General features: G+C 44.3%; 1 protein-coding gene across 3 annotated transcripts in view; it reads left to right on the top strand.

Annotated features, from left to right (window-relative positions):
* DDR2 (discoidin domain receptor tyrosine kinase 2) overlaps positions 1-5,420 on the top strand; it is a 63,061-nt gene extending 57,641 nt beyond the window's left edge. For all 3 annotated transcript variants that reach the window (XM_088673663.1, XM_060276573.2, XM_088673664.1), the window contains 3 exons: positions 2,391-2,625; positions 3,281-3,430; positions 4,612-5,420. In XM_088673663.1, coding sequence (XP_088529789.1) covers positions 2,391-2,625; positions 3,281-3,430; positions 4,612-4,746 — 520 coding nt within the window. In that variant the 3' untranslated portion in view covers positions 4,747-5,420. The remainder of the gene's footprint in view (positions 1-2,390; positions 2,626-3,280; positions 3,431-4,611) is intronic.
* Positions 5,421-15,227: the final 9,807 nt, after the last annotated feature.

A 15,227-nucleotide genomic window follows, 5' to 3' on the forward strand; every position in this document is an offset into this window, starting at 1 on the left:
AAGGGTAGGAAAAGATATACTAGCTCGGGGATTTTGAATTATGGGAATCAGTGTAAAAGAAAAGCATCATCTAGTTTTTCTTGTTGCAAGGCAAACTCAGCTATGCATTAAGTAGCCTTCATAACTGCATGTTAGGGTTCACAAGCACTTCCATTTGTCCTAGGGAGACCCTCTATTTGCGGCTGAATCGGAACAAGCATTAATTGATTTTGCTACAGATTGACATTGGTTCCAATTCAGCGGTAAATACAGGGTTTTCCTGGGGAAAACAGTGGAACAAGCAGGAAACCTCTCCGTCCTGTGCTTGACGGGTCCTATATCTCCCTCTAGATTTACCCACCTAATTAGGGCTTTGCTTTTGCTGCTCCCTCCAGCTGATGGTCAAACTAAGTGTGTTTTTAAATAGCACGTTTAAGACTGCCCACATCTTTTTCTTTTATAAAAAAGCAGCTGTGGGAGCCCTCAGTCAAGGGAGGCTGTAACATAGAGCAGCTGGATTAACAGTTTGCCCCATGCACTCTCCACCCCCACTTCCCCCACTGGCCCAAAGTCGCTATTTGCCCCATTTAAATAAACTCAAAATCAAAGCCACCAGAATGCCTAATATATTACGCAAATCCAATTGAAAAAACCACGTAAATGTAATAGGCTGTATGATAACAATTGCAAAGTTATTTACTAGAAACTACTTCCTAAAAAATTAAATACAGCTTCTCATAGTGTCAAAATCAACATCATGACATAAGTAGCTTATTCAATTGACCACCAAGTCCAGTATGTACAAAATACAAATCCTATTTTGTCAGTGCCATGATACATTCATTTCTAATTTCTTCATCTTCTCTTGTATTTTTCTGTCTGGCGTATTCCAGGTATTCCTCAACCTGATCTGGCCACAGTGATCCATGCGATGGTCACCTCTAGGCTTGATTATTGTAACTCGCTCTACGCGGGGCTGCCCTTGAAACTGACCCAGAAACTCCAGCGGGTGCAGAATGCCACGGCGAGGCTCCTTACGGGGTCCCGGCCACGGGATCATATTCATCCAGTGCTTTACCAACTGCACTGGCTCCCGGTGGAGTACAGGATCAGGTTCAAGGTGCTGGTTTTGACCTTTAAAGCCTTATGCGGCTTAGGACCCTCGTACCTACGGGACCGCCTCTCCCGGTATGACCCACAGAGGACATTACGGTCCACAAATAATAACATATTGGAGATCCTGAGTCACAAGGTGGCTAGGCTGGCCTCGACCAGGACCAGGGCCTTCTCAGTACTGGCCCCGACCTGGTGGAACGCTCTGTCTCAGGAGACTAGGGCCCTGCGGGATTTGTCATCTTTTCGTAGGGCCTGTAAGACAGAGCTGTTTCGTTTGGCCTTCAGACTGACGCAGTCTGACCCCACGGTTACCCTCCCCATAGGTTTTATTTTATAATGGTTTTATCTTATTCGTAGATTTTTAATTTTAAAATTGAATTTTAACATTGTATTATTCTGTTGTTTTAACTGAATTGTTTCTTTTATATTTGTGTTGATATTATTTGTTGTTAGCCGCCCTGAGCCCAGTCTTGACTGGGAAGGGCGGGGTATAAATAAAAATTATTATTATTATTATTATTATTATTATTATTATTATTATTATATTCCCCTGTTTCACCCAAAGGGGCTTCATCAGCTGTGTGTAGTTCTAAATCATATAAACAAAGACACTTTGTAATATAATAGCTACACAAAATAAAAATCCTTGTCTTGTCTGCCTGCCTGTGCCAGCATCTACCAGGGCCAGTTTCTTTTGTCTACCAACTTTATCATCTTCATTAGACAATTAGAAGATTATTTCATGTCACTCTTCCAAGGAATACGTCAGACAGAAAAATACAGGAGAAGATGAAGAAATTAGAAATGAATGTATCATGGCACTGACAAAATAGGATTTGTATTTTGTACATACTGGACTTGGTGGTCAACTGAATAAGCTACATTTTAATATATTATGTCATGATGTTGATTTTGACACTATGAGAAGCTGTATTTAATTTTTGAGAAGTAGTTTCTAGTAAATAACTTTGCAATTGTTATCATATTACGTTTACGTGTTTTTCCATTTAAATAAACAACACATTTTGGCTGGCAGCAGTTTGGCAGGAAAGTAGCAAGGGTGAAAAGGTTAAAATATGGCACCCTAGTCCCATCTGGATCACCTCCCCCAGCTGCTTTTTTGAAAGACTGATATGCAACCCTTCTCAAGCCTGCAAGTCTAACCCTCTGTCTTTTGGAAAACACCTCTGGGTGGCTGTTCCCACGCCTAGCAGGGAAGGGAGCAGGCTCTCTGCAGTTTGGACACTAGGCTGGCCACAAGCCATTTCTTCTCTGGTGCTTCTTATTTTCTTCAGCTATGCCAACCTGAAATTAATTGCCACACAGATTGCTTCTGGCATGAAGTATCTGTCCTCCCTGAATTTTGTCCACCGTGATCTGGCTACGCGCAACTGCCTGGTAGGGAAGAATTACACAATCAAGATCGCTGACTTTGGCATGAGCCGGAACCTCTATAGTGGAGACTACTACAGGATCCAGGGCCGGGCCGTGCTCCCCATTCGCTGGATGTCCTGGGAGAGCATCCTTTTGGTAAGCCTCATCTTGCACTTCCTCTTAGAGCTGTCGACTACATGGAGCTTGGATTCGTCCTTTCTGTACCGAAAAGCCAAAGACTTGTATATCTGGGAAGGAAAGGAAGAGAATGGGTTGTGGGCTAGGTGAATATTGAAGGTACACATTCTTAAGGTTTTTAAAAATTATACTTTTAATCAAGTTTGTGGAATCCAGTTTAATACCATGGTTGGCTTTGTTATCATCATGCAGGAATACAAATTAGAATTGCCCGTATCATGCTTTTATTTCTCTGATTGAACACAGGCAAATGACCTTTCAGGGGTTCCTTCTGATAGCAAACTCCCTGATGGTCACTACAGGAAAGGAGAGCTAAATTTGAAAAAGGCCTGAAAATAACAGCATCTTTAAACATGCCCTGCAATTCCAGCTGTGCTGAGAACTAGACTACCAAACTAGACTGCGCCATAGCCTGAAAAAGTTTTTTCTGCTGTTGCCACATATTTTTCTCCTGGAAGTCTCTTTGGGCTCTTGGGAGATGTACATCCCGGGATGTTTGTAAGTGCATGTTTCTAAATGGTGTGCTTTCTCCCTCTCTCTCCCTCTCTCCCTCTCTCTCTCCCTCTCTCCCCCTCTCTCTCTCTCTCCCCCATCCACCCATTTATCCCTCCAGGGCAAGTTCACCACAGCAAGTGACGTGTGGGCGTTTGGTGTGACACTCTGGGAGACTTTCACCTTTTGCCGTGAGCAGCCATATTCTCAGCTCTCAGATGAACAAGTAATTGAGAACACAGGAGAGTTCTTCAGGGATCAGGGACGGCAGGTATGGAAACAACAGGAAATAGGGGGAAATGAAATGTACCAGGTCATCTGCTCCATTATGGGACAGTTGCATGTGCTTTAGGTGACAAAGAGGACAGGACTCTTGCACTTTTAAGAGTGTTGCATGCCACTCCAACCTCTGAGTTGATCCCAGGGGTTCCAGGCACTTACCCAGGGTTCTGTTTCCTTGAAATTAGGGACAGTGGATGCTATGGCATCTTTATGATATATAGTTTATTTACACATATATGCAACCTGAGCCTAAGATGAAGAAGTTTACAGCATCAACACCCCAGAAGGTCACATCCTTGGATTCCAACAGAAGTCAAGCATGGCTATGACTCCCTGTCTTCTTCCATGAACCTGCTTCTAGCCCACCTCTCACACACACCCTTGCTGGATCCAGGACCCCAATAATTACAGGGACTGAGGCATCATGCAGGCTGAACCCCCAAATGCACAACAGTACTTTAGTTTGTTTATAAGCTGCTTTCCCACAGTGAATTTTATCCAAAGCAGCTCACCACAAACACCAGCTTATATATACCGTAGACTGTCCCCGGGACAGGTGAGGCTGCTGATCCCTTATTTTCAAATCCGAAAGTTGACAGCTATGGCAGACGCACAGGCAAGCAGTGGTTGGGGTGGTGGCGGCAGGCAAGCTGTGGTGGGGAGGGCAAGCGGGTGGGATGGGGGCAATGGCCTGATTTCCCATTTGCACTACGGCATGTTGACAATTTTTCACCCCTGCCTGCAAGCACTCCAAGCCTTGAGCAGTCTGGATTTCCCCACTAGCAGGACCTTCCTTGCCTTGCAGATCATGCCACCTTCTTCTTAGAACAAGGAAAATAAGAGTTCTTATGTGGTCTACTGGGTAGAATGATTGGCCCTGAGTTCAAATTCCCCCAGAGCCATAAAATTATGTCAGCCTCCGATTAATCTTTCTCTCAGCCTCAACTTGTAAGCCATCCTGAATTCTTTGGAGGAAATGGGGCTACAGATCTGATTAATAAGTAATCATTAGTAAATGAAGTAGATTACTTTCAGCTACACTCCAGCTCTGCTGTTACATGCCAGAAATGAAATCCCCGTCTACTGCTTCTACTGTCTTTTTGAGAGGGGGTTTTATCTGCCTTTATTCAGTATCTGTTCTCTCTCTCCCTCTCTCTTTCCTATTTAAAGACCTACCTTCCACAGCCTGCCTGTTGTCCTGATCCTGTTTATAAGCTAATGCTCAGCTGCTGGAGACGAGACACCAAAAACCGACCCTCCTTCCAGGAAATCCATTGCCTCCTCCAAGAAGCAACCACTTTGTAGTGATGCCTTTCCTTCATGCCCTAAATACTCTGGACCGTCCCAATCCATCTGCCCTCAAAAACTTACACATAGAACTGAAGCCACTTCACCTGGACTCACAATTTCTTTCAGCAGCGGAGTTGGGACTTTCTTTATCAGCCACCAAAGGAAAGGAAGTAAAAAAGATGGGATCTGACCAGGTCTACCACACAACCTCATTCAAGGTGCTATACTTTGGATTGGCAAAGACTGGGGGAAGGGATGCTATTTATCTTGTAATGTCATAGTTTATGAATGGGTTTTTTCTGTGATGGGAAGAGGAAAAGACGACTCTTATTTTCCTCTGAAGGAAGAACTTGAGATGTAGTCTGACTACACAGACGTGAGGTGGGAATAGGCAAACACACACACACAGCTGGGAAGAGCGCCAGCACTTTATGCCCGGGGCTGTGTGTGTGTGTGATGCAATTCTGCATGAGTGTAGAAAAAGAGTAGAATATGATACTGGATGTAGAATTTGGCTTCTTTAACTCAGCTTTCATTTTAAATAGAAACAGGTTTTCTGGTCTTTATTACCACGTCTATACACTTGAAAGCGTACAGACAATGCTTGCTGAAATCTCAGAAGACAGAAAAATTGCTGAGGTAGGTTTCCAGTGGTTTGTGAAACAGTCCTAATGCACATAGGTGCCAAGTTCCGGATTGAAAAATCCGGGATCAGCAGTGCCACAGCACCGGAAGTCACTTCTATGCACTTCCGGACATGTGTAGAAGCGACTTCTGGTGCCGCTCTGCCCATTTCCAAAATGTCCGCAGCGCCAGAAGTCGCTTCTACGCATGTCTGGAAGTGCGTAGAAGCGACTTCTGGTGCTGCAGACATTTTGGAAATGGGCAGAGCGGCATCGGAAGTCGCTTCTACGCATATCCAGAAGTGTGTAGAAGTGACTTCCGGTGCCAGCGCAGCACCAGAAGAACATGGCCGCCGGCAGGAGCTCCGTAATCCGGAGGAATATGGGGTATTTTGCCATTTGGGGCACCTGCGGGAAACGGTAAGAAAATACGGGGGCTTCCCGGGGAAAACGGGGTACTTGGCAGCTTTGCTAATGCACCCCCCCGCCAAAAATTAACCAGATATGAAAAATTGTGCAGATTTGCCCAGCTTGCACATTTTACAAAATAATCAGAATTTGGATTGCTTAGTGCTGGTTAAATCTTCTTTCTTAGTGCGGAGTACAGACTGCCTCAATTTAGGTTTTTTTTTGGTATGCTATATGAAATATAGAAATGTCTCCTCCTATACACTCCAGATCTAGAGCTTCTGAGAATCTCTTGGTTTATCTATTTTAGAGCGCATGAAGATTTTTAATACTGTGTACAGTCTTGGTTTCTCCCATCTCAAAAGGGTTAACATAGAGGTGGGAAAAGTGCAGCAGAGGGCAACTACTGTAAAATGAAATGGCCAAAGTGGCCATTTGAGGCACTTTAGATTAGAAAATGGCAAGTAAAGGCTTAGAAAATTATTCTCAGTGTGGAGAACAAAAAACAAATTCTCACTATCCCTCATAAGGCTAGGACTCACAAGTATGCAATGAAAGCTATGGCACATCAGTTCAAGACAGTCAAAAGAGAGGGTTATATGGAATTCACTGCCACATGCTTTGGTGATGGCCGCTGGCTTCGATGACTTTGAATGGGGCTTAGATAAATTCATCAAGGGTGCAGTCCACAAGTGGCCATTAGCAATGACAGCTGGATTTCCAGCTTCAGGGACAGCTTATCTCCAAATTCCGGTTACTGGGGCCAAACAGTCAGTGATGGTCCTGTTTCTGGGTTTCCCAGAAGCCTCTGGCTGGCTTTGGTCTGGTGCTCCATGTTTCTCCTTATGAGGATGCTTCACTTATTGCCCTGGCTTCCCTCTCTGTAGCATCCCATTCTTTCAGCTTTTTTTCTCCGGAGCCTCAAAAGCTCAAGCTCCAAGCTGTTTTGAGAAGGGGAAAGGCCTATCATTTTGCTTCTATGTAATACCGGGTAGCTGCCTTCTGCAGAATAGATTCCTGGGATTGTTTAGTAGTAGGGCCTGGTATCCACCAGAGAAACAGGTATAAAGTTTTAGGAGTTATTTACTAAACTGAGTAAACCTTGTCACCAAGGTTCCCTGTCAAAACCTTCAGAATTTGTAGGCTGGTCCATAATAGCAATGGAAGATGTTTAGAGTTGGGGTGCTCAGCTACAGCAGAGCAAGCTGCTAGATTTAGCCTTCAACAGTCAGGGCAGCACAATCTGTCTTTTGGAATTGGGCTATATCTGGAATCTAGAGAACAGGAGAGCTCTGAAATAAAGAAGGCTGTCACCATACAAGGATCTCTGCAGACAAGTCCCATTTTGATTGGGTCACAGGCTGATAGTGAGGCAGCGGAGGTTGTGGCAGGTGGCTTGCTTGCTGAAAACCAGAGATAGTAGGAAACCTCTTGTGGTGGTAAACTGAGGTGGCCTCCTATGAGGGAATAGGAGCTCTTGTAAGGCTCCTACTCATTTCAGTTAGGCCTGGGCAGGTGAATGGTGAAGGGCTAGCAAATTGGAGGCAGTTGGGTACCAACCAGGGAGCTCGTCTGAAAGCAGCTGAGAACCAAACTAGGCACAAAGTGGGCAGCTGCATCTGTATTTACATACCTCTGCCTCCTTCCCATATGCAGTGGGAAGTTGGGGGAGGTCTGAAGACAGAGCTGAATTCTTGGTCTTTCCTCCCCTCCCCTGTATTATCTTCCCATGTTTCATCTCCCCAGCCAAGTTCACTTTTGGCACTGGACCAAAGCTGGGAGAAGAAAGAGTGCCTGCAGCAACAGAGAAAAGGGAGGAAAACCTGAGGAGTAAAGGAGAGAGCCAGCTTCTCTCAGATACATGTTCCTCTGGTTGTGGGAAAAACCAGATCCTACCCTCACACGCCCCACACTTTATACATGAAAGAGGCAGATGGGTGAACAAATGTGACTATTTCCATCATGTCTGTTTTGGCCCCTGGCCTGCACAAGTTGCTCAGGCTAAAGTGCCAGGCAAAATAATTAAGTGTTACAGGATCAGGCAGTAATCTGTTGGCTCTTTGTGTCACCTTAGCCACAGGCAGATTTCAGATCTTTTCAGCAAAGTGGCACAAAAAGCAATGTGCCTGAGCAAGGTGAGGTGAACCTGTGAGACTTTGTTCTTTCAGATCTGAAAATCTTTGACTTCTTGCTCTTCTATGTGTGGAGCATGGAGTTGTGATCACAGTCCTATGGCCTCCAATGTGGCAATTCATGTGGGTGGAATGGGAGCCATCAACAAACAGATGAAGCATAATAAGGGATGAATAGATAACTTCCTTCTGCAGCAGGACTTGGCACCAACACGTGGCTTCTGAACAAAGTCAAAATTGTCTCTATGGATCTGGAAACTACTGCTCTAAAAGGGGTGAGGTAGGCCTTCTTGGACAGTGTAGACAACAGAAAAGAGAGAGAGAGATTGTTGCCTGAAACTCCAAGGCCAATTTGGGGGATGTTTTGACTGGGCTGAGAGATGGAATGCATCCTTTCACTCCCAGTCAGTCATAGGTGGCTCGGTGCCTAATTTCAACACGTACTAATAGAGTTTGCAAAATGTGTATGTTTTGCTCTTTCTCTCATTTGGCACTGCTCTTTGCTTTCTTGGGATCTATCATGCAAGGAACCTTAAATCATGCTTTGTCAGTCTTCCCGGTCTCTCTTCCTTCCTTCCTTCCTTCCTTCCTTCCTTTCCCTTTGATCGCTAGCTAAGGACAGGGGGAACGAGCTCTTGCCAGGCTTCCTTTCGGTCTTGGGAGGCTCAAGCATTCCAGTTCTTCTTTTCAAATTACAACCATCGTCAGCATCATTTTCTTTGTATGCTGCCTTTCCTTAGTTAAAGCTGTGCTCAAGGCAGCTTGCAACATGAAAATATGTACATAATTATGAACACAACTGAATCAATTATGAACAATGAATAAAACACATCAAAATGTACAAATCTGAACAATTTCCACATTAACCATAGTAAGATCTAAAAATCAAGATAAAAACAATAATATCTATAACAGCAACAAAAGCCTTTTGGCACTTTTAGTGGTTGTTTCATTTAGATGTAACTTTGCCAGACTTGACGCAAATCACAGTTTGCTGGGAGAGACTGGCAGAAGTGAGCTGATGCAGACCTGGGCAGAATGAAATAATCAGGATAACTGAGGAATCTCCTTCCTGTGGTGTTGAACCCTCCACATACCCCTCTGTCCAGCATCCTGAAAGGCACCACTCTATTTTCCCTGCTAGAGAATGCCTTCCTGCCATTGCCATTTTACAATTGCTTACTAAGATCTAAATATCTCACTTCGATGTCTGCACCATCAGCCTGGCTTCCTTCTATGGGCTTTGCTGCTTCTGATGCCATAGCCCTCCCCTAATTTGCATCTTAGTGACTGATCATATACTCATACCACAAAACTAAACTAGGGGTGAGGGAATTTTGGACCATGAAATGTGGGGAGGTAAGATGTGTGTACATAGCTCATTGCCTTCCAATGTGCTCCTCACTTTTTAAGGATTTTTGAGGATTATTGCACTTTTGTTGGTAGCATTGGTACATGCAGCTGCTTACCACAAATGTCAATTAAGCACATGCTTATTTTGTCGCCAAGGAAGTCTTGTAACTAGATTTTTGAAGTATGAAATTGCAGATATAACAAAGAAAAACAAACCCCATAAACCCCACCTTTCACATGAAAAGAAGAATCTACTTTTTCTCCCAACTGTAAAGTTTATTTTTAAATTTGTTTTACCGTAGTAACACCACATTATATGCTACAGCTTCCCACTGTTGGTGGTTTAGATGGAGGTGAAATAACTCATGCTTGTAAATAGCTTCCCACCTGATTGCTTATGGAAACTAAAAATTCCATCCAGGCTCCAGATCACCAGGTTGGAAAGGTTCTGTAATTCCCCCCCCCTCCAGTCTCTCCCTCCCTGTTCTCTCTCTCCTATAAAAGGCTCAGGTGTGTGTATTTAAGCAGACCTTTTATGAAATTATTCACAATGCCTGGACATAGGTCATATCCACTACATAACAATTGAATTACCGAGACATCAAATAACACAGAGCTGCAGCATGTCAGAAGTGAAGATGCTCTCTTAATATCAATTTATGTTTTTAAATAATGCTATTGTATATAGGCACCCTTTGGTCAACTCTGGGTGACTTCTGTTTCAGTGTATCTGAAAAAGTGTGGATGCACACGAAAGCTCATACCAATGACAAACTTAGTTGGTCTCTAAGGTGCTGCTGGAAGGAATTTTTCTATTTTGTTTCAACTACGGCAGACCAACACGGCTACCTACCTGTAACAAAGATACGTTGTTTGTCACTAGCTTAGATTCACGATGAGGAGGTCAATTGATGGCTATTTAACTTAATGTACGGTATTTATTTTACAGCATTTCTATGTCACCCCATGAACAGTGTTTTCTGAGTGGCTTGCAGCTATTAAAATCCAATAACTTATCAATCAAGCAACCAACAAAATAAACAGAAATACATAACAAATCAAGCAGCAGCAAGTAAAAAGATAATGAGGTACACAGCACCACTAAAAGCAGATTTAAAATTTGGTGGATAAGGAAGTCTAAAAAGTTTGGGAAAATAAAAAGAAACGGTTTATTTTAGAGCAGGTTGTACATTGCATCCATCACATTACAAGTTGTCACCTACAAGTGGAAGTGGACCTAGCAAGAAGCAACAAATGTTTCAGGGTGGAGTGTTCCTGTCTGGAGTGTGGGCCAGCTCAACCACCTACGCCTTTCTTCAGGATACTCTGTTCCATTAACCCCCTCCTAGTTTTCTGACACACACACAACTTTCCCCCCAACAGATGCCCAGCTTTCTGTGGCCACTGAAAAGGGGCTGATAAAGGGGCTGCCTTACTGTTAGATCCAAAATTTGTTGTTGCCAGGGTCTGCTCAGTAGGTGCTGCGAGCCTGAAGCAGAGGCAAGTGTGCCCTTTCCCTGAGGACCATCAGAGGCTATTAAGTGTCATGACCACCACTGAATATAGAGGTCACCTATTGCTGCCATAGCTAATAACCACTCGCAGATTTTCCCTGCATGAATTTGTGTAATACCCTTCTAAATTTCCCCATAGATTCTATGGGGAAAGGCTTTGGGGAAATGTTCCTTGGCTTCTTAGGGTAAGACTAAAGGTAAACATTATATTAATCCTTTTTAGCATTTCCCTCCAAAAATAATGTAAGCATATCCACACTATATCAAAACACTAAATTCTGTCTTCACACATTTACCCCACATCACAACAGTATCAAATAGAAAACTGGTCTTGAGAGCGCACTTCCATGTGTGGTTGTGCATACACACATTGATTTTGGTCATTTTGTGAATCTCAAAAGGGTTTCTCTCCCCCTCACCGTGTTTCCCAGGATATTTCACTCCTTGTTGACATGTTGTCATAAATCCATATTTTGAATGTCTGCTGAGACAGATTATACAATTTTCTCCCTCCTGCAGTGCCTTTCAACTTGCTAGAATCCTTCTGGTTCCACCAAAACAGCTTCCATCTTAATACTAGGTAGAACCAAGTCAACCCCAGTTGTGGCCCTGTTTGCTTTGGAGAACGGAATTTCCAACTATTGCACTTATGTAAATATCCGGAACATCAGATTCCCAATTAATTCCCAATCCTTTCTCTCCCTTTAGTAGTTCCTTGTTGGTTACTTTACATATTGTGGGTTCTTTGAGGTAGTAATATATTTCACATGGCTCTAATGCAGCTTGTAATCTTGGTGAGGGTTGGTTTTCGTAAGTGTAAGTAACTGCAATAGACAATCAGATAGACTGCCAGGTTGCAAACTGGAAAACGGATCTACCGGTATGTTCAGTTCCTGATTTTAGCAGAGGCCAAGGCATGCCTCTTCCTCTTGCTGCTCATCTTCATTCCTCATCTCAGATAGCAATGCTTGTCACCAGCAGCTGGGGAATGGGCAGAAAGGACCAGAGAAGGAAACAGGAATGAGAAACCATGGCGACTTCATCTCCCCACTGCATCATGGAAATTATAGGGACAGCAAGTCCATAGATTTAATGGATAGTAATTGATCTCCCTCGGAAGCCCTGGGAACTGTGAAGTGGTCTGGGGATTTCTAGGAGGGACGCATTGATTCCCTTTGTGAAACCATAATTTTGAGGATCTTTTTGGACAAGCCACAATAGTTCAACTTGCTGTTATAAATCTGATAGAAGATTTGTAGCATAAATAATGTCCACAGAGGGATGGCCCTCATAACTCATCTGTGGTGTGCTTGTTCTCCCCTAAAACTCCAGCTTCTGGAAACATGAAACATGAAAATATATCAGTTGGAGATACTGGTATATTTAATATTTAGCAAAAGGGTTTGCTGGAACTCTGTTTTACAGAAAAGCTAAAATATGTGCATCAGACACAATTTACGGATTCAGATTTCAAGTTTTCTACAAGTTTAACATTGAGCTTGTAGCATTAGTGGGAAAATTTAAGTGTTGGAGTAATGCTCCCAATTTAAACAATGAGTTGGTTTTTTTTCCCCTTTTCTGTTTTCTGACCATGCTGTCTGTAAATGATAATCCAGAGTGTTACACTGGGTATGCCTGGGTGGTATTATGCTTATGAAAGTTCCCTCAAATTCAAAGGTGATCGGGGTGCAAAACTAGTTGTACAGTTCTTTGGAACCTGGTCTGTTTATAATATGTTGTATATTAGGCTTCTTGCTTATAACGATAGTACAGTATTTGTCGTTTGGTTGTACTCCATTCCCCTCAATGCAGAGCACATTTTTCTGAGATGTTCTGAGCTATCACTGCAAGTAATTGGCCCCTCTGCTTTATAGTGAACACTGGTAGCCGTGTTCCCTTCATCTCTAGCAAATATTAATGTCAGGCTGCTTAATATTAGTTTATGACTATAGTACTCATTCAAAAACAGCCCTGTATTTTGAAATGGAGACTTAAAGACCAATGTATAGTTTTTTTTCTTTATTTATTCTCTGTAAGGCCACGTTGAACTGTATTCCTGTAAAATGATCAATTTGTAAATAAGATTCTTTAAAACAAAACAATTCCTTGTGCTTCTGAAGTGAAAGTGGAGGGTGGCCGGTCCTGAGTTTATTGGTCAGTCTTCATAGTTTAATGGCCTTGCAGATCTCAGTCTAGCTTCTCCCCAGCACAGTAATAATGGTGGGGAGACACTACTTTAATGGTGAGAAGTACAGTCTAACAGCAAAGTTCATGTAAGTAAAGGAGGTTATTCGAGCAGCTGGAATTAAGACTGGAATGAAGAACTCCTTCTGCCTCACCAACACAATGTATGGAGACATTCGAGGAACATAGGGGGCAGTAGTTGTGGTCTGCGATCCACTGCCTAATGCTTGCCAAAGACACTGTTCTACCAGCCACTGCCAAAAAAGAGGAAATGCAATGTCAAAAAGAGAGAGCAGATTTGCAGATGCTAATTTCTATGAATAAAAGCAAATTTAGAAATAATTACTGCCAGTGCTATGCTATTTTTCTAGGAAAAGAGGTGCTTGAACTGACCATGAAAGCCTCCTTTGTTTTCTTACTATGGCAATGGTGCCCACGTGAGAGGTGCTGGAACTGAGTTCCAGTGAGTTCTGGCTGGGGGAAAAAGCCCTGATTACTGCAATTTAAATAGAAATTCAGTACATCTCACCACAGTGCAGAAGAGTGTGACCATGACATATGTGCCAGTCAGCTGTCCTGGTAATAACCACTGCATGGGCAACCTTGAGACCCCTGCTCTCTCTTCTTGGACAACACAGCCCTTCACATGGAGAACTGTCCTTCAACAAGTAAGACACCTAGCCACCCTACAGCTCAGCCAGAGCAAGGAGCAGTCATTCCACTGTATGGACACCATGACCTCTGGAAAACCACCTCATCCCAAAAAACACTACCTCTCCGCAGCCTAGTAGAGCAAATGTCGGAACTGAAGGAGGGCCCAGCGCCAATGCTGCCTGGTTGCCATTGCAACTAATGTGGCTCAGCTGGATGGCAGCTATGCTGAGCCGAGTTTTGAATCTGTTCAGCGCATGAAGTGGCCGGCACTGCCCCTAATATATGCATGGCAGAGCATCATTCATAAAGGGATGCTAGCCAGTCTCAAATGGGACCAGAGCAATTCTTGTTTCCAGGGCCAGCCCAAGACCTCTGGGCACTGTAGGCAAACCACAAAATGGTGCCCTCCTCCCTGGCAGGAAAGAAGTGGTGAGTGCACATCTATGTCAGGAACAAGGGGGTAATAAAGATCTGCATTGGGGCCCACTGCCCCTGTGGATCCAGCTGCCCAAGGTGGTCGCCTCACCTCGCCTCATGGGTGGGCTGGCTCTGCTTGGTTCAGGCACGACCTGGCTGCACCTCCATCCCTGCTGGGCAGTTGGCCAGCACATAGACACAGAGCAGCCCCAGAATTCCATTCAATTCCACAGCCACCATCACTAACAAGCAAGGGAGAGAGTGCCACATGTCACTTGGCCGCCCGGGGCCATCCCACAGCAGGAGCCAGGCTGACTCCCAAGACCAGGGGTCAGCGAACATTTGCAGCCGGGGGCCGGTCCACTGTCCCTCAGACCTTGTGGGGGGCCGGACTGTATTTTGAAAAAAAAATATGAACAAATTCCTATGCCCCACAAATCAACCAGAGATGCATTTTAAATAAAAGGACACATTCTACTCATGTAAAAACATGCTGATTTCCAGACTGTCCGGGGGCCGGATTTAGAAGGTGAATGGGCTGCATCCGGCCCCCGGGCCTTAGTTTGGGAACCCCTGCCCAAGACCTTATGCTTGTTGAGCTGGTGAAGAAGAGACACAGCTCCCCGCCCCCCCCCCCCAGCAACCAATCCATCCAGTTGCTAATCTTCTGTTTAAGGGGAGGAAGATGGTGTTTGAAAATTTATTTGGGGGACGTAAAGGAGTTGGGAAGGGGAGAGACAACACTTATTCATGGGGCTTTTCTACTTATCATCTCTATTAAAGTGCATTGCAGCTTTTGTGGTAATTATGTGTTCTCTTATCAGAGCATCAAGCTTGAGGGCAAATACAACTTAAGCAAAACATGCTATGGTGGTTTAATCCAGCGTTTCTCAACCGCTGTTCCGCGGCACACTACTGTGCCGCGAGACGCTGGCTGGTGTGCCGCGACGTGCGGCGACGAGAAGGGCGATTTGCAGAACTACCGTACCTATGTGCGGAGAACCTTCTCAGCATGGCTGCGTTTGAGCGCACCCTTCACAAGATGGCGGCGATTCCTGTCATAACCCGCCTGCCTGCCCCGTCCGCACCACCACCACTCTCCGCTCTCTCTTTTATCTCTATGGTTCCTCCTCGAGCGTCCCTTTGACTTAGTTGTCTATGGTCTTCCGCACCCAATCGAAAGCCGCCGAGCGCTCCCCCTCCCCTACTCA

Source organism: Zootoca vivipara, chromosome 7, assembly GCF_965207765.1.
Source record: "Zootoca vivipara chromosome 7, rZooViv2.hap1.1, whole genome shotgun sequence".
Lineage (NCBI taxonomy): Eukaryota > Metazoa > Chordata > Lepidosauria > Squamata > Lacertidae > Zootoca > Zootoca vivipara.